A 26,112-nucleotide genomic window follows, 5' to 3' on the forward strand; every position below is an offset into this window, starting at 1 on the left:
TTTCTCCCAAGGTTTTTTTCTCCATTCTGTCACCGATGGAGTTTCGGTTCCTTGCCGCTGTCGCCTCTGGCTTGCTTAGTTGGGGTCACTTCATCTACAGCAATATCGTTGACTTGATTGCAAATAAAAACAGACACTATTTCAACTGAACAGAGATGACATAACTGAATTCAATGATGAACTGCCTTTAACTATCATTTTACATTATTGAGACACTGTTTTCCAAATGAATGTTGTTCAGTGCTTTGGCGCAATGTATTTTGTTTAAAGCACTATATAAATAAAGGTGATTGATTGATTGATATATACATACATATATATATATATATATATATATACACGTGTATATGTATATTAACAGCGGGCTCATGCTCATGAGTATTTTTCCGATGTGTAGCCTACTTTGTGAAATAATTGCCTAATATAGTATTAAGGCTTCCTTCATGCTGCAAAGATATTGCACAGTACCAAGATTACATTTAAGCCTCCTTATTTGAGTCTCCTCAGCCGTCCGTCAAGGTGACTGTCACCGCTTGTCAAAAACATATTTGAGATGACCAGTCAAATCAAAGTAGGCAGGCTTTATGTTCACAGAACATTATTTGGGGCCTCAGTAGTTTTAAAACCCTGGCTACGACCCTGTTTTATATACAATTTTATTTTCTGAGATATCACGTTCACACACATGTAAAGTAAGGTGGTTCATTGGCTGCTTATGAACTTCATTGAGTGAGCTAACAATGTGTTTTGAATTACAAGCACGCCACACCAGAGCGCGCCTACAGTATGTGTGCGTGTGTGTGTGTGTGTGTGTGTGTGTGTGTGAGAGAGAGAGAGAGAGAGAGAGAGAGAGAGAGAGAGAGCTGCCGCTGAGTCTCAGTGCAGCGGTTGTTCTCTGAGTAACGGGACAGAGGTGAATTATTGCAGTTCACTTGCGCGCGACTGCGAGGGAATACAATGAATATTCCGAACATCCGTGGAATAAACAGCGCTAAACAACAGTCGAGCCATTTCTCTTAACCAGACGCGCCTGGGAGCTTTTTGTACTCTTTGAGGAGTTACAAGTGAGTTTTGGAATAACTTTGTTGGATTTCTCTGTCTCTACTCCAAGTAAGTATCATATGGCAAGTTTAATATCTGAAAAAGGTAAATGAGATATGCTTTCTCTTTTCACTCTCTATCTACGAATAGCCTAGTTATTTTATTTATTTATTTTTGCTGCGAGGCAGATAAAAATGTGAACTCAGCAGATGATGCAAATGTCTGCTCTCAGAGACAGTTACGCGTGGCAGTGTCCGACAGAAGAGTCCGAGGAAAAGTGAGGGGGGTGGGCAATAATAATAATGATAATAAAATAAAATCTTGACACATTTTTAACCTCTAATTAATGTCTTACTCGAATGAGTTTAGTGCTGCATACATTTGAAGATATAAATCAGACTTTTTCAAAGGGTTTTCATTTTGCGCGTCTGCATAGGTGCCACCCCGTTCCCAAAAGGTGTCAAACTTCAGCGTTTGCCCCAATTTACGCTAATACCTCCCCCACTTTTCCACATAGACTAAACTCTCACAAGAATATGATAACATGTACCTAACAAAAAGGGCATAGTTTCATACTGTGTTTTGTGTAGGTGCTGTTGTAACAGCCCGTTCTGGTTTATTGTAAATTCAGATTGATAGCAGTCAAACATTCCTGGCCCTTCTGGCCGGCTCCCAAAAAACACGCCTCGGAATAATGTATTTCCATCCAGAACAGACTCAGGTCTACACAACAACCGTCTTATTAAAGTTTTCTGATGCTGTTTATATTCTGAAGTTTAACTTACATTGCTGTGGAGGTGGAGGTGTGTTTATTCCGCTGTGGGGGGTGAACATGACAATCAAGGGCAAAGTTATTTTCATTTCATTATTAGACTGAGTCATGATGTGGTTACCCTGTTATGTAGTTTTAGTGAGATTACAAATGAAACCACAGTTAAGCTACCTGATGACTGTACATCTGTTTCTTAAAGAATATTAATATTACAGAAATCAAGTATATTCAAAGTAATTCAGTTGTTTTAAACAAATAAGATTCTTTATATCAAAATGCATTATTAGATTTATTTTGTATTATATAGGTGTGTGTGTATATATATATATATATAGAGAGAGAGAGAGAGAGAGAGAGAGAGAGAGAGAGAGAGACTGATATTATTTGTTTGCCAAAAACATTCAAGGTGTGGTTCAACTAACATTTAAAGAGTGCAATAGATGCATCATGAAAGTAGAAATACAGTGGAAAAAAAAAATACTTTGTTTTAGGCTTCAAAAAGGAAGACTTAACAAATTTAGTGCCAAGGTTTTAATATATCCGTGGCTGGTCTGCTGCACTAGAGACAGAGACAGGAAAGCCTCTCCTTTACAAAAAAACACCCATGGCTCCCCATCACCTCCCAGGTCAGGAATGGGTGCAGCTGTGCCATGCAGAAGAGCTGGGATGCCAGTGCTGGTTCCTGCCCTTCCTGCTGGGTGTCAGAGCTGCTGAAGCGAGATATCAAAGTCCAAAATGTGTTCAGTGGCCTTCAATTTGCGGCAGTGGTGCTCTCTGAATAAATAAGTGGAATGGGCATGGCTGGGAGGTTCTGTGATTCGATTGAGTGCTTGGCTGTGCTCTATTGTGTGCTATTTTAACGGCCACCCAGTCAACAGTATAAATAACACACACTATTTTGATATATGTGATATTTTGAGGTTTGTTGCTTTGAATGTGTGAGAAGATGCAGATGTCAGAAGAGTTTAGTTCAGCTGCAGTATGAGGTTTACTGATTTCTAAGCTGTGTATTATCTTCGTATGATAATGATTTGTTGTGTCGTTGGTGTCAAGCTGTTATCTGCCGATTGTTTTATGTCCTCACTGGAGTTCACGGCGCCTAGTCTGGTCAGCTTCAAAGACAAAGTTTTGACAATGTGCAGTGTGCATTGTGGTTAGAACTTTGTGATAACTTGCTTACTTGTAGTAGGGTGAAAATATTTCCAAGTTTAACTGACCAATAAAAAAAATAATAAATAATAATAATAATAATAAAAAAGCCCATAAGATTTTATTTTATTTTATTTTATTTTAACTTTTTCTGAAATATATATATATATATATATATATATATATATATATATATATATATATATATATATATATATATATATATATATAAAGATATAATGTTTTAAAACTTTAAATCAGCATAAGTTAAAAAGAACACCAAGTAACATGATATATAAAGTCAGTGCTATAAAATAATATTCATTTTAATATACATTTTTATTACAGTAATAAAAAATGGCATTGTTGTAGAGAATAGTGAGGTTTATTGTTTATGGGTTTTTTTATGAAAATGATGGTACAATGAAGTCTACCTTATATATATATATATATACATATATATATATATATATATATATATATATATATATATATATATATATATATATATTTATTTATTTATTTATTTATTTATTTTTTACTTGTTATGTAACAATACATACAAATCTTTCAATAAATATATTTAATAAATACATTCAAAATACAGTTTCAACCTTCTTTTGGAAATATTACCTGTTCTTGAAAAAAAATGTGAATAATAATTTGTCCTTTATTTGGATGCATTAAAATGTTGCCTTATGTCTCACTTGGCTTGTTTAACTGATACAAGATGTTAAGTTAAAACATATGGGCTGTTACAATATTTGCAGTATGCAGCCCATATGCATTTCAAGACACATTCATACACAACTGTGATCACAACCGGCCTCATGTGTATGAGGGAAACGTGGGTTTAATAGTTCGGACTAGAGCATAAAATCACCCCTTGGCTTCTTCCTCAAGTTTTCTTACATTGATGTCAATGAACACTTTATTTAAATCATTTGCCATCGAGTTCATCAAACGCGATCACATTCGTTTTCATATGTCCAGCATCTGGTGCCTATTTATCTTTAAATTACTTGATTAACCCTATTAAAACATGAGTAGTCAAGAATACAGGCCTGATTGTTACTGATAGTTAGCATGTTGTAATACTCTCAGTTATGAGTCACAAATTAAACAATGAAGTCAGCTTAATAACATCGCTTTCAGGTCTGAAGTTGGGCGTTCAGCAGAACAGTGAATGACACAGGAAGTCTCTCATCTCATTCTGTTTTTTAAGGTGTAGGAAGTCCAGAGAGTCACAGTTTTTAGTAATGTATAAGTTTTACCCTACTTGTAATATCCGTAAGAATGAAAACTGAGTAAACTGTTTTGAAATCCAAGAGTGAGTAAAATAACAGCACCACGTCAAGCGAGCTAAAAGTAACTAAATTACAATAACAAATGCAGCTGTTGCAGCGGTGAATCACTGAGTCGATTGCCAATTAGCAGTGTGTGTCAGCTATAAACTGACTTATACTACTTTTTAAAGACAGCTCCATGTTTTACGACACCAGAATTACATCATTTGTCAAGGAAACCCTGATAAGAAACATAAAAAACAAAAAACTCTTTCTTCAATTCAATACAAATGAAATGTCTTTGAAGAATGCTTCCATTGCTCTTGAATGCTCAGCATGCATTGATAACACTAAGTTTGACGTCAGTGATGACAGGTGAACCAGTGATGTGTGATTGACGTCAGACCTGTTGTAATGCATCTTGACTGTCTGACGTTTGGTACGTTTCTCAAGCAAACTGTCATACGTCTCGGAATACAATATGTAAGGCATATGGACTTCATTCATGACACTTTAATACTGTTTTTTTTTTGTCATTTTTGAACTTGAAAATATATATATATATATATATATATATGGTTATTGTTATTATTCTTGTCCGGAGATTGAAAGTCATGTGGGGTTTGAATGTAGGTGGATATATGGAATTTTCATTTCTGGATGAACTATTGCTTTTATAGAGATAGATGGATACTTAACAGGTTTGGTTCTGAAGACTGGAAACATATAACATCAAAACTGAACCCTGTGAGCCACTCTGAGTAAAAACTGAGCAAATTTATGTCAGAGGGCTGCCATTTGGAAACCACTTGTATCTGAAAACCATGTACAATGAAGAATAATCTGGAGAAATAAGTAGGAAATCTATAGACCCCTGAGTAATGGGATTTTTTTTTTTTTTATCCTGTTTGCTTCATCCAGCTGAGTTTGCTAACTGTTACACTCTGAGTTTCATTATGGTTTGGGCAGTCATCTTGTGGAAATCATTAGGGCTGATGATTGTTTTGCAAGACTATAGCTTCAATGGAATGTAAAACCATAAAGTGCAAAAACTCTTCTGTCATGACATTCCCAAAATTCAGGAAGATAGCGCCACCATGCACTGTTGAAAGGATTCACCAGAATGGTGTAAAACAATTTCCACACCCAGCTTTTAAGTTGATTGAACCATGAAGAGCTAGATGTAGATTTCATCTCCTTGACTTTCTTTAGAACTGCATGATTGTATGCTTGAATTGTGTGATATCTCGCTTCACACAGTTCAATGCTTGCCAAAGACATTTCTATTAAGCAAGTCATTGTGCTTTATATATAGTCACCTAACAGATGCGTCCTTTTATTTTTAGAAGTAAGACCAGAAACGGAATTAGATGCAGAAAGTGTAGCACTGAGAACTCTTTTCTTTCACCATGATACAAAACAAATTGTGAAGACCTGTAAATGGTGGCTCCTCATTAGATTTCTGATGGTGCCAGACTTACCAGTATGATGAGGGTCCACAAAAGGATGTAAAAAGCAATCAGGGATGTTACAATGAAGACTTAAGAAGAAACAGGACATCCAGAGTTCTTCTTTGCCCATGTGGAACTGACTCTACAGACCTACGCCCCTTTCACACTGCCAGTGATTACCCGGAATATGTGTGTGCTTTCACACACAACCCATAAAGGTCCCGTAAAGACACGTGACATCAGGATGTTACGTGTAAAGTACAAGTTGAAAACACTAGGCACGATAACTTTCACTGAAGCTAGTGAACAAACTCAGTGTCAGAGCAGAAAGTGAAGAACTAACTGATCTCTGCTCCATTTTTTTTTTTTGTTATTGTTACAAACACTGATCTGCCTTCAAAACACCTGGTAAAAGAGTTGCGCGATAATGTGTGTTATCACTACGACTCACCCTTTTTACGACATTAGTTCTGGCTTTTGTTCACACAGTGCTCGTTCCGGTACTGAACCCGGCAATGTTACTAGGTCCCCAACCCGGGATCGATCCCGGAATACATCTCGGGATGTCTTTGCGTTCACACAGAAGGCGACCCGGCAATGTTCCTGTAATTTTCCAGGTCCAACGTGCAGTGTGAAAGGGACTCTAGAGAGTACAGTTTTTGGCGTACCAACCACACTCTCTTTATGTGGTTTCTTAAGTTCAAGAGGGGCAGCTGCCTTCTTTGGATTGGAGCCTTCTTGGGCTTCATTTTTGTGGTGCAGTGTGCCACCAGACTAACCAACCACATGCCCTCAATTCTTTAGTGGAGTGCTGCCACCAGGAGAATTTACTTTGGCATCGCTGTAGACCAGGGGTGACCAGTCCTGCTCCTGGAGGGCCACCTTCGTGCAGAGTTTAGCCCCATCCTGCACATCCAACACACTTTCCTGGGAGTTTCTACTGATAAACTTGATTAGCTGGTCCAGATTTAGTTAAGGTTGAGGCTAAATTCTGCAAGACTGTGGTTGTAAAGGAGCAGAAATGGACACCTCTGGTTGGCACATGGGAGATATTTCAAGAGAAAGAAGTGTTACTGCTTTAAGACACCGATCTACTGACAGTAAAATGCAAGTGCAAGACCTGCAGCAATATACTGTTAGTGAACATCCCAGTTTCATACATGCACTTTCCTCTCAATCGTTACATCTCTACTTTAGACTATAATAAAGGTCTCCAGTGTGTTCGTTTTGACCTCAACAGACTGAACAGAAGAAACGAACAAGAGAAGATTTCCACGTCGAAGAAGGCGGAGCTCCGGAGCCACACCTACCTATTAGTTAATCGTCACAAACCACTGGTAGACTGAAGGTGTTTACCAGCCAGACTGAACTTTTCTGGAAACTTTCAAATGCCCTAAACAAATTCCAAATGAACTTTGTTTTGGCCTTATTTGAAATGCTGCCCAACCGGTTTGTTTGTCAGTTTTGTCTGGTGCATATCGAGGGCTTTATGCTGAAGAATGGCTCTTGCATATTCTGGTGCAGTTGTCTCTGCTGGAAACTAGACCTTACAGTGGTTCTAGTTCCATTTTTCGCTGACTTCTGTTGGAACCACGTTGTTAGGGGTACTAAGTAAATGGACATTTAACGTGTTGGTTGGCTTCAGGTTTAGGTGTAATAAGCCGGTTACTAGAAGTGAGCTAGGATATGTTTTCTCTGTAACACTTTCCTTGAGGGATCAATTCTCACTATTAATTAGTTGCTTGTTAGCATGACTATTAATAACATATTGGCTGTTTATTAGTACTTATAAAGCACAAATTCTGCACGACCATATCCTACATCCCTAATCCTACCCAGGATTTGCCCCAGGGACCAAATAAAGTTGCAATTTTCAGACCGAAACAAACAACTTCACAAAACGTGTTTAAGAGTGATATGATATTTTAGATTTTGGATGTAGAATTGTGGATTCTAACAAATGTATAATGACAGAATGCATACAATTCTATGTGAATTTTCAATCAATATTTTTGCATGTAATCTATATGACACATTGTTGTGTAATATATATTCAATGCACTATAATCCTCAAAATGTTTTTGAACAGGAAAACGCAAAACATAATTATTCCTGGATTGTTAACAGCTTGCAGATGCCTACCTTATTATGGGCATAAATTAGCATCATTTTGGTCTGAATCACATTGGAGTATTGCCTTTGCACCAATGTGAACAATTTATTCTTTGTAACAATACAGTTCCATTGCTTTTTTGACAGGATTGGTGCAGAACAATGCCTGCATTGTATTCTCAGACAGGCAGGAGACCAATACTGAAATGGACCTCTTAAGCAAAACTGTTTAAAATAAATATTTACTATCACAAAATGTTTCCTTGAGTAACGGTCTTGCACTGTGGTTTAAGCAGGGGATGCTGTGAAGATACAAAGCTATCAAATGCACCCAGCCAAGGCCTGTCTGGAATTTCCTTTCCACTGTCATTGTCCACTGAGGATGGGTGCTACGATACTGCTGAAACTGTGGCTTTAAGCATTGCTTCAAATGAGACAGGAAGTTCATAGACATTTCTGCACAGACCACTCTTGTGCATTGCCTTTAGTTTAGAGACATCAGGGGCCTGAGGCCATGTGATAAAACACATTGACACACAATGACAGGATCTGTCTGTCTGTATCCCAACACTATGGACCAGTGTTTGGTGATGATAGGTTTGGAAGCACACAATAACTGTGGAAAGGTCATCCACTCTCGCTTGGCATTTGAATTCTAAACAATTGATAGCATGCTGAGCCTGAGATAGCTACATGTGAGCAGAAAAGTGTTTTGAAGTTTTAGTAATGGTTAAAATAAACTGTTGTACTGAAAAAGGTTTGTTTATTTATTTATTTATTTATTTATTTATTTATTCAGTGTAGCCAGGTGTTCAAACTAAAGTTATTGTTTTGACACTTTATTCATACTTGAATGGTGCGTTTGAATTATTTTTGAAGATTGAAAACTAAAGTCCTAATTCACTTCAATTGCTGGGAAAAGAGCAACCACTAGATTATGCAAAATGTATTCTTTGGTAAATGATGACAACATTTTCAAAAGTGAAGTATTAATGTTGAATTAAATTTCTGATAACTTTATGAATTTAATTTAACAACAAATGGATATTGGATATTATATAAAATATTAGAAAACAAATCTTACCACAGTGATTATTGATTTTATTTTTAATAAATAAATACAATATTTGAAAAACAATGAAACTCTGCTGAGCTGTAGTGATTACTTTCATACATTTGTCTTTCCTGGTCAACTGGAAATGCAGTAAAGTGCTAATAAAACAGAACCAGATGGAAATTGCATGCTATAAAGGCAAGATTTTTTGCCTGTGACACATCTTACTGGGTTCTGGACATACTTTTGAATTAAACGATAATCCTTGTTGTTCACAATACAGACAATGTGGTTGCACTTTATTTTACAGTATGTGCACTTAACTGTACTTACCTAAGAAAATACTGGATAATATATGGTAACTACATGTGTTAGGATTAGGTTTCAAGTATATTTACGGTTATTACTTAGTTATTACCCAGTTGCTATATTAACTATAACATGTACAAATTATGAACATGTAGGACTGTATAATAAAGTGCTAGCCACATTGTTGTGGGGCTTATTAAAAGTTAATTCATGTGGATATGCCATGCACATTGTAAATACTCTTGTGCCTGTTCACAGATAATACATCAATGCTTTATTTCAGAATAATTCAGTTATTGTGCTATCGGCCTTAATGTGTGTGTGGGTGACATGTCTACCATCAATGCGAAATTACAAGCCATTAATTATGCAAAACGTTAAGCCATGTGTGACTTCCATTAGACGTCATGCAATATTGAAACCCTGACATGTTTTTCTGTAATCTTTTTCAGAAGCATAATCTTTCAGGATGGATGACGGACAATGCCACTACAATGAAACCATAGCCTTTTTCTACAATCGCAGTCAGAAGGATCTGGCCATGGACTGGAACCCCGTAAGCAAGCTAGTAATGGGACTTGGGATTACAGTGTGTATCTTTATTATGCTAGCTAACTTGCTTGTGATGGTGGCCATCTACATCAACCGCCGATTTCACTTCCCAATCTACTATCTCATGGCTAACCTAGCAGCCGCGGACTTCTTTGCCGGACTTGCCTATTTCTACTTGATGTTCAACACGGGACCCAATACGAGGAGACTAACGGTCAGCACGTGGTTGCTTCGCCAAGGCCTCATCGATACGAGCCTAACAGCCTCAGTTGCCAACTTGCTAGCTATAGCCATTGAGCGCCACATAACTGTGTTCCGCATGCAGCTCCATACCCGAATGAGCAATCGACGAGTAGTTGTAGTTATCGTCATCATCTGGACCATGTCTATCGTCATGGGAGCCATTCCTAGCGTGGGCTGGAATTGCATCTGTGCCATAGATACTTGCTCCAACATGGCTCCCCTATACAGCAACTCCTACTTGGGCTTCTGGGCGATCTTCAACCTGGTGACCTTCGTAGTCATGGTCGTTCTATATGCTCACATATTTATGTATGTACGTCAGCGAACCATGAGGATGTCCCGGCACAGCTCGGGTCAAAGGCGGAACAGGGACACTATGATGAGCTTGCTGAAAACAACTGTGATTGTATTGGGTAAGTTCTGCTTTCATTCAATGATTCAGCAGTAAAGTCTCTCACGCTTGAATGTTCAAACATTGGAGTTGGAGTTTAGCTCCAACTTGCACACATGCCTGGAAATTTATAATAAAGGCTCCAGAAAATAGTGAGGCTCCAGGAGCAGGTTTGAACACCCCTCGGCTCTAGCAGAGTGGTTTCCAACCAAATTCCTTGAGGCCCTCAACACTGCATGATTTTGCATGATTTCACAGTCAAACACATCTGAATCAGGTCTTTAGCTCATTAGTACATACTGAAATGGGTTGCATGCTAAATGTACAGTGTTGGGGGCTCCAGGAACAAATTTGGGAACGACTGCTCCAGTATATAGATCGGGGTAGCCAACCCTGCTTCTAGAGGGTCACTATCCTGCAGATTTCAGTTTCAGCCGTGCTCCAAAAAAACACTTGTCTGTTGTTTTCAAGTAATCCCAAACACCTTTATTAGCTGGTTCAGTGTTTGATTTGGGTTGGAGCTAAACTCTGTGGGACAGTATCCCGCAAGAAGCAGGGTTGTACACCCATAATACAGATGGCCTCAAAGCTAAAAGACAAAAAAATAAAAATCACAAATTTGCAATTATAATTTTGAGCCTGTCCTCCAACAAAAAACGACCATATAGGTTGTTTGTGCAAGCATTTATTACGACCTATATTTACTTTCTAAATGAAAAATAATTACAGTATTGCGTTGCGTCTGTCGTCATGAAATGACGTATAACGTCATTACCAATCAAACCGCACGTTTATTTAAATGCAATGTGTGGGCATTTTACACCGATCTCACAGTATTTCCTGCATATTTTACTATGTGGCTTATTCATTCGAATGACCACACCTAACCCCACCCCTAAACCTAACCCTCACAGAAATCATGCTGCATTTCGTGCACGTCCGTTCCCTGGGATCGAACCCACGATAGCATGATTACATATCAAGGTATAACGCAATAATCTACAAACTGAACTACATGAAACGCAAACCAGAGGGCAAATCAGAGAGTACAAAACATTAATATGAAAATGACCTTTTGCCGATAGGGGCGCAATTGTAGTATACGCTCTGATGGGTCATATTTCAGGGACTTGGACAAACGACCTATACAAGTGTATTGGTTGGAGGACATGTTGCTAATTTTGTTGGGTATAAATAGAAAAAAAAAGTGCATTATTTTGTTATTTTGCGGCAAGCTATAAACTGAGTCATTTGTTTCTTGTTTTACATACTGTCTGATCAGGGGCGTAGCAAGCTTTTCAAAAGTGTGGGGGATGGATGTGGTTTGTATATAAACAATAAAAATCATGAATACATTGACAGAGGGGTACAAAATGCAGGGCTTAAAGTTATCTGGCACTGTGCTGGATTTCCGGCTTGCAGCGTTTGGCTGGAAAAAATAATAATCCTACATTAAAAAAAAAAAAAAAAAAAAAAAAATCAGAAAAGGGGAGAGAAAAAAAAAACTCCCACACACAGCTTTTTCTCTCTGGTGGTATAAATAATGTAACAATTTACTGTTTTTAAACATTAAAATAATATACACTTTTCTTTCATAGTTCTTCAACAGGTATGCAAACAATAGCTGCTGAACAATATCCCAATAATAGCAATTAGCATTAGTCTAAAAAACGAAATATAATACTGAAAACACTCGACATGTCAACAAAACGATAACAAAACATCTTCCCAAACACATATCCCTGGAAAAGGGAGATGTAAATAAGCATAACCATAAGTTCCCGCCTCCTCAGCACGAGCGACCGATAATACCCCAAGAGAGGCGGGACTTAAGGCAGAACAGCCAATCATCAGCCGGTCACACTCAAAGTCGGTGTCATGTTTGAGAGGGAGGGCGGAGGAGGCAGCCGCGGCGAGCGTAGACACAGAAACGGAGGAGCGACTGTAGTAAGACGTTTGTGCAAAACTGCGGAAAAACTGCAGAAAACGTGCGGGTGTCGAATCCTCTCACCGGGAAAAGTGTGGGTGTTAAAATCCCCACATCCCCCAATGGTGCGACGCCCCTGTGTCTGATTAGGTACTACATTTGATGCGCAACAAACTTATTATTACAAAGCTGATTCTATAAACTATAGTTTTAAAGTGTAGTATGATTGTAATCCAGACATAATGCATCTGTCATGTTAGCTTTGTCATGTGACCTGTGACATCAGTTGTGTCACTCGCTGACGTTCACAAATCCTCTTCAGTGGGCTCATGGGAAAGTAAAGTGTTGATCAGATGCACACCCCAGCATTTTGACAGAAGCAGTGGGTCATCCAGGCACTTTGCACCTACTGTTTTATGAATACTACAAATTCAGACATACTACTTATTAGGGCTGGACGATTATGGCCTAAAATCTAAATCTCGTTTAATTGAACATTTTACCTCGATAACGATTAATTAATGATTATTCTGTTTCTGTTTTGTTTTTTTGCCCTCATAGTTCACTGACAAGGTTTGTACTGTAAATATGATTGACTATCAGCAGTTCTTTTATCTATGTTCATAACATTTCTTACTAGGGTTGGGTATCGTTTGAATTTTATCGATTCCGATTCTAATCGATTCCTTAGTTCCAATAAGATCAAAAAAATCCAATATATAAAAAAATTAAGTCAAACATTTAGATGTCAAACATTTTTACAAAGCATTCTTTGTTGGAGGTTAGAGGTTATGAATTTCGGTTTTGATTATTTTTCGATTAATCTTCCAGCCCTACTACTTATTTCACCTACTGTTTTTTACCTACTATATGCTAGGGAAGTAAGCATATTTGGACTCATTGGCAGTATGTGACATGTTCAGTTTGGGTCAATTCTCACACTATTCCACTTGCAGATAGATTATATATACACAAATATAGCAATCATATCCTTTATTACAATGGTGCAATCATAAGCAGATGGTTTTAAACCACAAGACTTGTTCAACAAACAAACTGTCCTCACTCATTTCTAATATTATTTGAAAATGGTGGGAAACCTCATGAAGGGCAATTCTCTTGACTATCAAATAAAAAAATAAAAAATAAAAATAAAAATAAAAACATGAAACGAACAATAATCCTTTTTTGGTCTACCGCAAGTATCTACATTGCGGATATAAACATCATGGAGCCAAATTGCTCATGTTCTCTGAGAATATGTCCATTAATGATGTCAGTATGACATAGAGAATTTGCTCCAGGGATCAATTTCTTCTCTCCAATTCACCCATTGACATTTGGGTGAGATTTAATGTGTCCGCTTCCTGTCAAAGTCCTTCAACGCTAGCACAAATTATGCACCAGGCTCCAAGCTGTGGTTCAAAACCACTAAAACGTCTTACATACATATATTTTCAGATTTACCTAAGTTCTACATAATAGGTTACCCTTTGCTCTGTTGTGCCAATTTCAAGTCGATGAACAATGAAGCCCTTCAGTAGTCTACAGCTGAGGGCCCGTCATAGTGGTCTCGCAGCCAGTTCCACTGTTCGCCTTGCACTGCTGGCTCTGCATCAGTGTCATGCCTCACCGGCTCCTCCAGTGAAGCCTGGCTTGGAACAAAAAAAGGAACCCAGTCACGGTGCAGCATCCCGCTGCACAAGCACTGAGCAGGAAACACTACTGTTCTTGTTCGGACTGGTCAGAGCTTGTCTTGAACCTCTAGAGAGAATGGAGAGCAAGGGGTCTGGATGAAAGCACGGTTTGTAGACTGTTATCTCACCCTGAAGATAAGAAAGAGATTTATATAACTATTCTTAACGTAGTTGTTACTGTGTGTAATTACTGTTTAAATAGTATAATCCTGTTAAAATATATTAGAGTTCTAAAGTCAGACCATAAAAAGAACAGCATTTATTTTGATTTTATTTTTACAAATATGAGTGTTGTGCATAGATTGCTGGGTAAAAAAAAAAATCTGGTTCTATTATGCAGATATTATTAATTATCATAAACCTTTGCTCTGCTCATCTTATTTGGCTTATTCTGATCACAACATTTCACAACTTCCACCTAAAAATGTATCGAAGCAAACTTATGCAGCAGGAAGTGCTGCATGTTTTTTGGTTACTAAAAAACATAAGGGACAAAAATGACAAAAGACTGCTGAAAAAGTGAGCAGATGAGAAAACAAGATGTAATTTCAGTATATGTTAGACATCAGCACATTTAGTTTGTTGTATTTCCAAAATTTTCTTTAATGCACTGCTTGTCTTATTCTAAATGATAGAATGTGTCACACCAGCTTGCCTGTTTTTTTTTTTCTGGTGAGATCTGGCAACGTTGATTTCCACTATCACATCAGAAAATCAGGTTTTCGTGTACTAGTATCCACCAAAAAGAACTTACTAGGAAACAATGAGGATTTATCTCGTCACTCTTATAACTTCCACAATCTAAAAGGCATGACTCATGACTTGTTGAGAGTTACTTAAGGGCGTATGAAGTATGTTAGAATAACACAGCTACAGTGATGATGTAATCATTGGAACAGTTTCCGCTCCTCAAGATAACAAGACATCAGGGCTCATGTAAAGCATCAGGGTGTTTCATTCAAAATACATTTAGCCAGTGTTGGATTTTTATTTTTCTGGATTCTTATTTGCATTAATGGATCACTAGACAAATTCAGATATGCTTACAAGGCATACATATAATTAAATAAATAATAAAAATAACAAATCATGAATTTGCAAGTCAGTGTTTCTGTTTTTTGCTCATGATGGTTTCAGGAACCATCTTTAAAAATAAAAAGAGATTATAATAAGCTGTCCATTGCATTTCCAACAGCGTGCATCTATTGCATTCTAATATTTGTTGGATATACTGGCATCTCGCCGCTTGTGAATCTCAGAAACTGCCAAAATCGTAGTTCACGAGAAATATAAACATCACACCCAAGAAGCAGCGTTGTTTTGAAGGTTATGGAAGTATATCAGCATATCTTTTCATCAACCATTCGTTAAAATGGGACTAAATCCGATTTCTTTAGCTCTGTCGGATATAAAGACAAACAACTGTGTTTACAGGCGATGGCTTGAACATCAGCTTTACATTCACTACAATAAAAAATGAATACAATATAAGTTAATAGAATGTTTTATATTTGAGGGAAAACATAGACTTAATTGTGATTACCTATAGATTTCATTAGAGGATTCCCACAGACTTCAGTGTGTAAATATCCGGTTAGAAATCTGGTCTGTGTGCTGATTCCCAGGAAAGACGTAAGAAAAGCTGTTTAAATGAGGAGGGCTAAACAAATGACCATGCATTTGCCAAATCCTTCACTCCCAAATCTGCTGTTAACTATGGAAAGCATGCACTAAGCAGTTCCACAGGTGTTGCCATCTCACTGATCTCCCATCAACCTCCTGCTACTGCTGCATATTTTTGACCACAACCATTTGGCCAAGTGTTGTCAAGTTTGCCAAAAAATAAAAATAGCACTTGTTTTGCAGAGATAGCTTTTACTGGTGGGTGGTTAATGTTGATAGACACTGATTTTTTCTGCATTCTAAACATATCTCATATGAGTCAAGGTTTGTCAGGTTACAGTAAATCATACTGTGTTGTTGTAAGCAGCTGTAAATCACTACACAAATCAATATAATTGCCGACTAGTTGCTCAAAGAACAATTATGTTTGAATTCTCAAAAACTGTGAATGTTAAAAGTTATTTATCATCACTTTTAGTTTAGACAGAGTATCAGGTGTTATTTTAGTAAGTCTTCAGTGCTTTACTGTAGTAACTTACTGTAGCTGCACATCCGACACTCAAACCACATCGATTCAACAATAGGACTGTTGTTAATGACATTGTCAAGCAGGTGAAGTAATAACTTCCGCTAATTAACCATTGTAAATACAAATCATGGCATCTGGACTTTTTGAATGATTTATTAAAAATACAAGTTTATAAAAGCCTTTAATATGTTTGTGAATTGGACTCCATTGGTCATGCTGTATGCTTGTTTTTACGTGCCGCCAATGAAAACAATGCTTTTTTTTTCTCTCCTTGCTTTACTTTATGGTTCCTGGGCATTTTAACTAATTACATTCAGTTCTGACTGCAACAAAACTACAGTATAAACCTTTTTTTTTTTTTTTTTTTGAGTATGATTTATTCCACTTGCCACTTAATTTTGAATTTTTAGTTATTGACTGATTTCCTCATGGCTATATATTGATAATGCATGTACTGTACATGCCATAACTTTTTGCACATGTCCCAACAAACCCCTACAATGAGTCAGTGATAGTTTTTATTTTTGCAGTCACAGAGGTCATTCACAAAGAGTGTATTTTTCTATAAAAAAAAAAAAAACACTGAGAAGTATAGAACCTGAGCACTGTCTTTATATAACATTGCGTCATGTACTAGATGCCACAAAATATGCGAAATGCAAATCTAAAACATCCATTTAAGAGCATCTTTACATAGAAAACCAATGGAAAATAAGTGAAGTGTAATGGAAAACACTTTCTGTATGAACATCTCCTTACATTTCCAGCACCAATCGAACACACTCAGTAATAAATAATAGTCATTATCATGTTATTTCTTTTGGGGATATCGGTTCCAAACCGTGTAAAGATACTGAATAATTGGCAAAAACAATCAATCGCTTGACTTCCACTTTCCAAAACAATCAAGGCATGCTTTCCTTTAGATATGGCCAAGTCGTTGCTGGTGTCAAGGAAAGCCATTAAGTACTTCCTAGACAAATCCAACATTCACACGACTTGGCAAAGTTATTGTGCATCTGGACCTGAATCTGAACACCCCAGTCATCGTGCCTGATGGTGTTAATAAGCCTTTGCGCAAGTAATAAATTGAAATCCTGCTCTAAGACGAAGCAAAGCTTTGAGCAGATGCCAATTTAACTGCTTTTTCAGATTGAAAGTGGAAGAAAGCTTTAATGGATGGTAAGGGATGTCTTTACAGGCTTATACGTCCATAGTAGGGTCGACCAAAATCATATTATGAAAATGTGTAGCTACATTTATGGGATTTCTTGTTTTTTTTTCACTTCCAAAACAAACTGATCCTCACTAACCTCCGTTTCAAATTATTTTTCTGCGCTGTTCTCAGCGCTGTTTCATTCTCACAGCTGAACCCACAGTGAAGTGCTTGTGTTGAAAACTATCTTCATTTCAAGTTTATTTTTATTTCGAGATTCGTTATTCAGAAGAGTATTGAAGCTGAAGTAGCATCGAGTTTTCAGGTAAAACAAACAGACAGGACGTTTTGAGCAGGGGTCTTTGTGGTGCAAAGTGCAATTTTGTCCGAGACTCTGACTTCAAACGCAGTCTTCAGTCCCCCTCGCTCACGTCTCGAGGTTTGTTCAGAGAGAGCAAAACATGTGGCAAAGCTGTGCTGGAAAGAGCTTGGAGTTTATCTAACTGCTGAGAGCCTCCACATAGCTTTCTAGTGATGTCAACCATTCAAGAGCAGCTGCGTTTGACTAAAAGAAGTGTAGTGCTCTTTCAATTGTTTTTCATTTTATAATATGTTTTTTTTTTTTTTTCTGCAAAATAACAGTTGTAGCCAAAATGTTCTTTTTCAGTAAACAATTTGTGGTTGTCAAAGTCATGTTGGGATAGATTCATGAGAAAAGAAGAAGTTTGGCACAAAGAAAATACACTCTAACGATTGTTTAAGCACATGGATGCAACCCTGCTCTTCTGTTAGTAATGGGAAAGACAGATATTGCTGCCTTATGAGATGTAGGCTCTTTCAAAACTTAGTGCACTGCCTACATAGGAAACTACATCTTGAGGAAGCATCCAAAAAAAAGACCATAAAATGCTGTCTTTACACAAACCATATGCACTGAAGAGAGAGAAAAAAATGAAACTTAATACATATTACAAATAGTTACAAATAAATGGCAAGTAACACGTTTTATTAATCATTAACTTTTGAAGTAGAAAGACTAAAATATTATTTTCTTTTAAAACAGAACTTGACTTGCAACTGTTTATACAATTTGCCATTGGCATATTGCTAAGCTAATGTTTTAAACTGTGTCCTACAAATATTAGCTAAAATAGACCAGTTTTGAATGAATTATGAATAGTTTCAAGTGTGGAATTAAATATTTTTAATCACCTCATCCCTTATAAAAATGAAGTATTTTTCAAGTATTTAAGTACGCTTAAGTAGGCTTACACTCTTGTAGTAAACTCTTGAGTGCACAACTAGTTTATAGACTGTCCTCCAAAAAAAAAAAAAAAAAAAAAAAGATATATATTTACGTTTTAAAGTTTAAAGAGTACAAAGCATTGATATGAAAGTGTCCTGTTGCCGATAGGGGCGCAATTGTAAAATATGCTCTAATAGGTCATATTTCAGGGATTTGGACAAAAGACCTATTAGGGCGTATTGGTTGCACTCTACCTGCTTGGTTCCTACATAAGTATTAAATGTCTATACTTGAAATATACTTTAATTGTTCTGTAAAGCCCTTTTCACACTGCGATTCTGGAAAATACATGGGTATTGTGTCCCAGCAATTGTTCCCGGCTCGCTAGATTTTGCACTTTCACACTGCCAGTGATTTCCTGTAATATGTGCGCGCTTTCACACACAACCCATAAAGGTCCCGTAATGACAATTGACATCAGGACGTGACGTGTAATGTACGAATCGAAAACACTAGGCATGTTAACTTTCACCGAAGCTGGTGAACGATCTCAGCACCAGCGTGGAAAGTGAAGAACTGATCTCTGCTTCATTACAGTTTGCGCATATTTTTTCGTTGCGAACGTTGATCTGCCTTCAAAACACCTGGTAAAAGAGTTGCATGGTAACATGCGTCATCGCTACAACACGACATTAGGTCTGGCTTTTGTTCACAAAGAGCTCGTTCTGGGATTGAACGTTGTTTCAGGTCAACCAATCCCGTGGCGTTTGCATTCACACACAAGGCGATCCGGCAATGTTCCTGCAATTTTCTGGGACCAATGTGCAGTGTGAAAGGGGCTTAAGTAAATTTACATGTATGCTATTGATTTAGCTATTATTTAAATACATTGAGTTATGTAAGTAATGTCTTTAATGGATTTTTGCTTGGATGTTTTAATCATAACTGTTTACTGTTAAATTAGTTTAAAGAGTTTGTGGGATTATTCTTAATACGTAATTTCCACATTATAGAAAATGTTGAATAATCCTAATCTAAGGAGTATAGTTGTGTGTTGTGAGGAACTCTGATGTTACCCAGACAGCAAGCAGTTTCTGCCTAGAACCGGCCCGCATCTGGCCCGCATGGATTTCACGCAGGACAGATGCGGGCCGGATCTGGGCCGAAACTGAGTTTTTGAGAGTTTTTGAGCTAGACTGTGCCTGTTAAATCAATACAGATTTAACTTGACACTTTCCTCCAGTACTCATGAGTCACATCCATGTTCTCTTGTTTTTAGGAGCTTTCATTGTGTGCTGGACGCCTGGTTTGGTGCTTCTCCTGCTGGACGTGGTCTGCTCCAACTGCAATGTCCTGAGCTATGAGAAATTCTTCCTTCTTTTAGCGGAATTCAACTCTGCCATGAACCCTATCATATACTTCTACCGGGACAAGGAGATGAGCGTCACGTTCAAGCAGATCCTGTGCTGTCAGCGGCAGGAGAATGTTAACGGTACAGCAGAGGGTTCGGACCGGTCTGCATCCTCCATCAACCACCCGGTCCTGAGCAGCACGCACCATAAAGACCATTCAGTGGTCTGAGGCTCAGCACGGCCCGGGATCTTAGCAGAAGCGAGAAGAGACTTCGAAAAAGGCATTTTCATCAGCAAAAGACTTGTGGTTATGAAGTTGTCTTTATAAAGTTTTGACATGATATTGAACTATTTAAAGGCTGATCCAAGAGGATTTAAGTTTAACAAAAATCGTATTTGTTCCCGAAACGCCTTAAGTATGGAAAAGTTGGATGAGTATTTTGGCTAGTTGTAATTTTTTGGCCAGATTGTTGTAAATCGAGGAGTTGCGTGAGTTTTAGTCTTGTACAGCAGGTGTTGAAGGGAAGGGCGCAGTGTCGGGTGAATCTGTCCTCAGTTTGCACTAGAAAGAAAGAAAGAGTGCATGTAAGGGGCCGCTGGGAAATAACTTTGGTGAATTATGCAAAGTACTTGATTGTTTGCTTTTTGTTTTTGTTTTGTTTTGCACTGCAGGTTCATCCCTATGATACCAAGCTGCCACCAAAATGTACACCTAAAAAAAAAATACACTACTGGTCAAAAGTGTTTTTTTTTTTTTTTGGTCTAATGATTATCAAGACTGCATTCATTAAAAAAAAAATACAGTAAAGCAATAATGTTGATAAATTTGGGGAATTGTATGGAAACTGTGATACATTACCACTCAAAAAATAAGATTAAAAGAGAGAGAGAGAGAGAAGAAATAAATACTTTATACTTCATTCAGCAAAGATGCTGACATTTTTTATAATAAAACATATTTCAATTTTTTTTTTTACTTTTTTTTTTTCAAATAATGAATTTTCACACAAATATTAAGCAGCAAAAAATTGTGAGAGCAAACTTAATTTTCAGAATTTATGATAAGAAGAACTGTTATTAATAACTGAGCACCAATAGTAACTGATAACAACCGAGCAGCAAATCATCAAATCAGAATGATTTCTGAAGATCATGTGACATTGTAGACTGGAGGAATGATGCTGAGAATTCAGCTTTAATCACAGGAATAAACAACGCTGTCTCACGACCAATTCGTACGTATTTTATGAGGTGGCTAATTCGTACGAATTTGTACGACAATTTGTCTAAACCCCAGTGCCGGTTAGGTTTAGGGGTGGGGTAAGGTGTAGGTCATTCGCACAAATTCATACGAATTGTGCAACTCGTAAAATACATATGATTTGGCAAAAATCTTATGAATTTGTACGAGTGTGGTTGTACGAATTCACATTAATAAGCCACCTTGCGATAAATGTACGAATAGCCGTGAGATCGGGTTGGAATAAATGACATTTTACAATATATCCAAATAAAATGATAAAATTCAAATAAAATACATTGTAATAATATTTCATAAAATTATTGTTTTACTGTATTTTTTTTAAAAAAATGCAGCCTTGATAAGCGTAGATTGTAAAAAAAAAAAATGCATTCAATATTTTTTATCTTAAAGTCAACCTTTTTGTTGTTGTTGTTGTTGTTTAATGAATTATATTTAGTTTTCTGTAAAATGTATTCTTTACACTTTTCTAAAACAAAATGATAGTACAAATGAAGATTCATTTTATGAAGGTCCAATGTGTGGCCACCTAATTGATTCGTTAATTTAAGTGATGCATCATACCTAATGTCATGGCCTCAATCGAAATCAAATGTCATCATGTTGAAATAATTTAAACATTTCTTATGATTCAACATGATGGAAACTAAATGATCAAAAACGTCTTTGCTTCACATACCACCATATATATGTATGTATGTATGTATATAATGTGTATATATTCATATGTTAGTCAAAAAGGGAATGTTTGTTGTTTAAAGTAACACATTTGAACCAAGGTATAGCTATTTTTTTAATGTTGTTCTTCTTTAAAATCTTTTCCAAACATACAAAATAACATTTTGGCCAAACATGGAAGGACTGGTGTTTTAGGACAGAAGCTTAACACTACATACAGTGGCTCGATAAAGTATTTGAATATTTAATCTACTTTTAACAATAAATATGACACTTTTATGAACTCCTCTGTATCTGTACCTTGTTCCTTTGTGGACTGAAGGAGAACTTCAGTCATTTGCTAAAGTAGCTTTTACCCCAGTTGACAGAATTACCATAAAAAAATTCAAAAAAATAATACATTCATATAGATTAAGTGTGAACTGTACATTTTCAAAAAGTGCAACTATAATGCTAACATCTGTGAAATTAACAGTTTCATATGATGAAGAGTTGAAGTTTTTGTACTCTACGACATGTTTATTCATGTTTGAAATAGCATTGTATGTAAAGAACATTAATCCACTTTAAAATGGCTGAAATCCAAAGATTCGCAAACTTGCAAACTGACAAATGGAGGAGTTTTGGTTGAGATGCTATATTTCTAAAACATATCAGTATTATCAGTAGCCTTACAAAAACATACTAACATTGCCATAAGTGTTACAGTGAAAAAATGCATTGATTCAATGTGGACGTTTGAGTTCTTTAAGAACTGTTCATGTTATTTGTCTTACCAGGAAAACTACCTATTAAACCTCTTTTCTTTTTTTCTTTTTTTTTTTTTTTTTTTGTTCGCATCATCCGAGCAGCAAATGTTCCAGCCTTGTTGCGAGTCTTGCACTGTTGCGAAAGCGAGTTTGAAGCAGTCCAGTGCTTCAGAGAAGACAGCTGTGCTTGACAGGTCATGGGCCGTAGGTTCATTCTGGGTTGAAAAACGACAGTGTTTCCTTTTACATTTCAGCAAATGTGACCATTTCAGAAAAGATACTTGTGCCCTTATGAATTCTGAACTCTGAAAACCTGCATGGTAACATTCACTTAACAATGTCATTCAGTTAGTGAACCTTCTTAAATAAATCTGTAGTCAAATCCTCATCTCTGTGGTGTGTCATTTACCAAAGATGTATTTGATGTTTTTCATTTCAAATTGTAATGTTCATTGTTTTGCATTAACATGGACTTACTAGAGTGCATTTTAGTTCATTTGTTGTTTTGCAAAGGAAAAATGTGTCCGTTACCTTGTAGTGTCATGGCTTACAGTTGACAGATATTTTCCAGAATTACAACAAAATGGAGTTTTCCACATTTCCTGCAAACCGGTAGGAAATCCTCGTGTTCAGAGCAAGCTGATGAGTGATGGGGATATTACTCCGTCAATGCTGATGTCACTAATCTTCAAAAAACAGACCCATTTTTGGCCGCTATAAGGAACGCGTGTTACATCTGTAAAACAATCATGAGAATGCCTGGTATATGAAACATATGGCCAAAGAGACTTCAGTTTTTGCTTGGACATGGCCAAGTCTATAAACCAGAGCAGCTGGGCTCGGAATTCATCTGTGTGTGTGTGTGTGTGTGTGTTACTCTTTAGTCGTGTGTGTGATAGCAGACATGCAGTTTCTCATGAAGCTGTGAGGGAGAGCAGCGAACACTGGGATCCAATTGTCTTAAGTTACTAGAGGAAAGATTTGGTAATACTTTAGATTAGAGAACACTGTTCACTGTTAGCTTGTTGTTTATTAACATGCATATTACGAGCATATTGGCTGTTTATTAGTACATGTAAAGCACATATTAATGCCTTATTCTGCATGACCTTATTTTAGATGCATTAATCCTCCTAACCCATACCTAAACATACCTTACTAACTATTAATAAGTAGCAAATAATACGATTATTGAGGCAAAACTCATATTTCATTTAATAGTGAATATATGTTCCCTAATCTAAAAGGATTCCTGATTTACTTTTACTTCAAATCATACAAATAATATAATACATTAAATAAATAAATAAATACAATTTTAAAGTTCCACCTATTTCAGCTTAAAAGCTTTCGTCCAGTTGCTGCCTTAAATTTTTTTTTTATAATTAACTTGGTTGTACGTGTCATTTCAACTTAATTTGCATTGAGCCAGTTTAAAAAATAAATAAAATACAAATAAAAATCTAATTGAATTTCAGATTTAAAAAAAAAAAAAGATAACATTGCTCAACTTGGATGGGTGGTGTGATAATCATAATGTGATGTTCATTAAGTAAATCAGTAAGCTTTTACTACAAAATGCAAGTAGGTATCCAAGTACTACTATTCTGAAATGTAGGAGTCCACGGCTTTACTAAGTTGTGCTCTCAAGTCCAAAATAAACAAACCAAAATGGGAACAGTCAAGCTACTGTCCACTTCCCAGGTTTATAATACTCCACCCTCTCACTCAAAGACCCTATGTCAGACCCCAAAACAGACCAAAAACTGGCTTGTGATGGTTTAGACAGAAACTGAAGGATAAGAACACAGCTTTAGCAAAAGATGAGAAAATCACAAAGAGGATCTCCTCCGTATCTCGGGTTGTTATTTCTAGACTGAGAAAATGACCCCATGAAGCTTATGTGTCTCCACTAGATTTGAATTTATCAGTAAATCCCAATATCTCAACATTTCAAAAAGTATGAAAACAAAATAAGAAAAAAAGTTCAAAACAAAATAAGAACTACTATATTATAGTAAGAAAGGACCAGCTTTTTTATTTAGGCGTCTAGTAGGGTTCTCAGGAATAAATAAAAATAAAAAATCAGTAAAAAAAAAAAGATAATATACTTGCAGCAAATTACCAGGACATTTTTCGTTAAATTTACGGATAACATAGATTAACATTTTCTTCCGTACCATAAACAGAAATCCGTTATGCAGAGATTTAAAAACAATTATAGCATTAGGCCTATCTTTTGTAGCAAATAAATCCAGCACAATATGTACAATTTGAACATGGTTTATTTATACCTCATGTGAACATTCTTAAAAATGTGTTTAGTAGCTTTTATTTGCCTTAAACAGTTGAAGACAAACATATTGTGACATCAATTAATTTAACAACGTGAAAAGCACCATTGGAAATGTTTATATTATAGAACACTTTTCAGTTTCCTATAGAACACAACATTATTAAAAAGCACAAAATGTGAATTCTGACATCAGTTACTCTCCCTCATACCGTTCCAAATCCATTCGATTTCCATTCATCTCTGAAACACACACAAAGAGTATTTTTAATGAAATGCTTTATGTCCCTCAATTGACAGCCTATGCAACTACCATTTCAAGGTCCAATACAGTATAGCAGTCAGATTTAATTAGTTTTCCAAAAATGAACAAACGTCTAACAGGACTGGAATTAGATTTTTCATATAATATTATGGGTGAACTAAGCCTAGTTAGATTAACTAACCTCTTATTCATGATAAATTATCTGCATCTCCAATTGACATCAAAAAAAAAAAAAAAAAAAAAAAAACCTTCCTTGTACAGAATTTGCAAATAATAACATCTCAATGTTAAACTAAGAGAACGATACAATCTCAATTAAAATAAGAGCTACAAGTGTTTATTTCCTTTTAGTATCTCTTGCCATGTGCCTGTTTGAGGAAACTACTTTTTTTTCCCTAAAGTCCTAAATTGAGATTTGAAAAAAAAAAAAAAAAAAACACTTGGAATCTAGAAATAGTTCATACTCTAGTCTTGCATTGCTCCTATCTGTATGATCAAAACTGAAAGTGTATTTTAAGTTATTTTCGGGGTTAACAGGAGAAAATGCCTCATAACGCATATACGCGTTTAATCGATTTCAGAGGCTTAAAATGAAATTTTGACGGAGACTATCTCCCTGAATAATGGCGCCTGCTCAAGCACTGGTTTCGCGCCAATTGTCGACTGAGCTTCTTGTACCCACAATGCAAAGCATATTTTAAAAATACGGAGAAACGCGTTAAAAATCCTTTAAATGATTACGGTATATTGTACTGTATTTTTACAGACATTTTTTACAGTGTACATAACAAGGGTCAGAGAGAGTGTACGGTTTGAATAGAAATCACTGAAGCCCAAATTCACCCGCTCGGTTGTGTTGTGGCCTCTCCGGCTTCCAAACGTGCTGGCAGGAGCCAAGCTCTTGAATCCATTCGTCACTTGTTTTTCCTGGCCTGCTACTATTGGGACATCTGCGGTTTTGCCTCGCTTACTCCTT

The 26,112-nt window shown here is 36.6% G+C and overlaps 1 protein-coding gene across 2 annotated transcripts; it reads left to right on the forward strand.

Annotated features, from left to right (window-relative positions):
- The first annotated feature begins 852 nt into the window (after positions 1-852).
- On the forward strand, positions 853-20,689 carry LOC113054030 (lysophosphatidic acid receptor 1-A-like). Of its 2 annotated transcripts, none has more exons than XM_026219303.1 (3): positions 853-1,064; positions 9,627-10,382; positions 19,818-20,689. In XM_026219303.1, the coding sequence occupies exons 2-3, from the start codon at positions 9,644-9,646 to the stop codon at positions 20,117-20,119; spliced, it is 1,041 nt and encodes a 346-aa protein (XP_026075088.1). In that variant the 5' UTR covers positions 853-1,064; positions 9,627-9,643; the 3' UTR covers positions 20,120-20,689. The 2 variants fall into 2 exon arrangements, with proteins under 2 accessions (XP_026075088.1, XP_026075087.1); XM_026219302.1 differs by having other exon boundaries at positions 854-1,110.
- The last annotated feature ends 5,423 nt before the right edge of the window (positions 20,690-26,112 follow it).

The sequence above is a fragment of the Carassius auratus genome, chromosome 35 (genome assembly GCF_003368295.1).
Source record: "Carassius auratus strain Wakin chromosome 35, ASM336829v1, whole genome shotgun sequence".
In the NCBI taxonomy this organism is placed as follows: domain Eukaryota; kingdom Metazoa; phylum Chordata; class Actinopteri; order Cypriniformes; family Cyprinidae; genus Carassius; species Carassius auratus.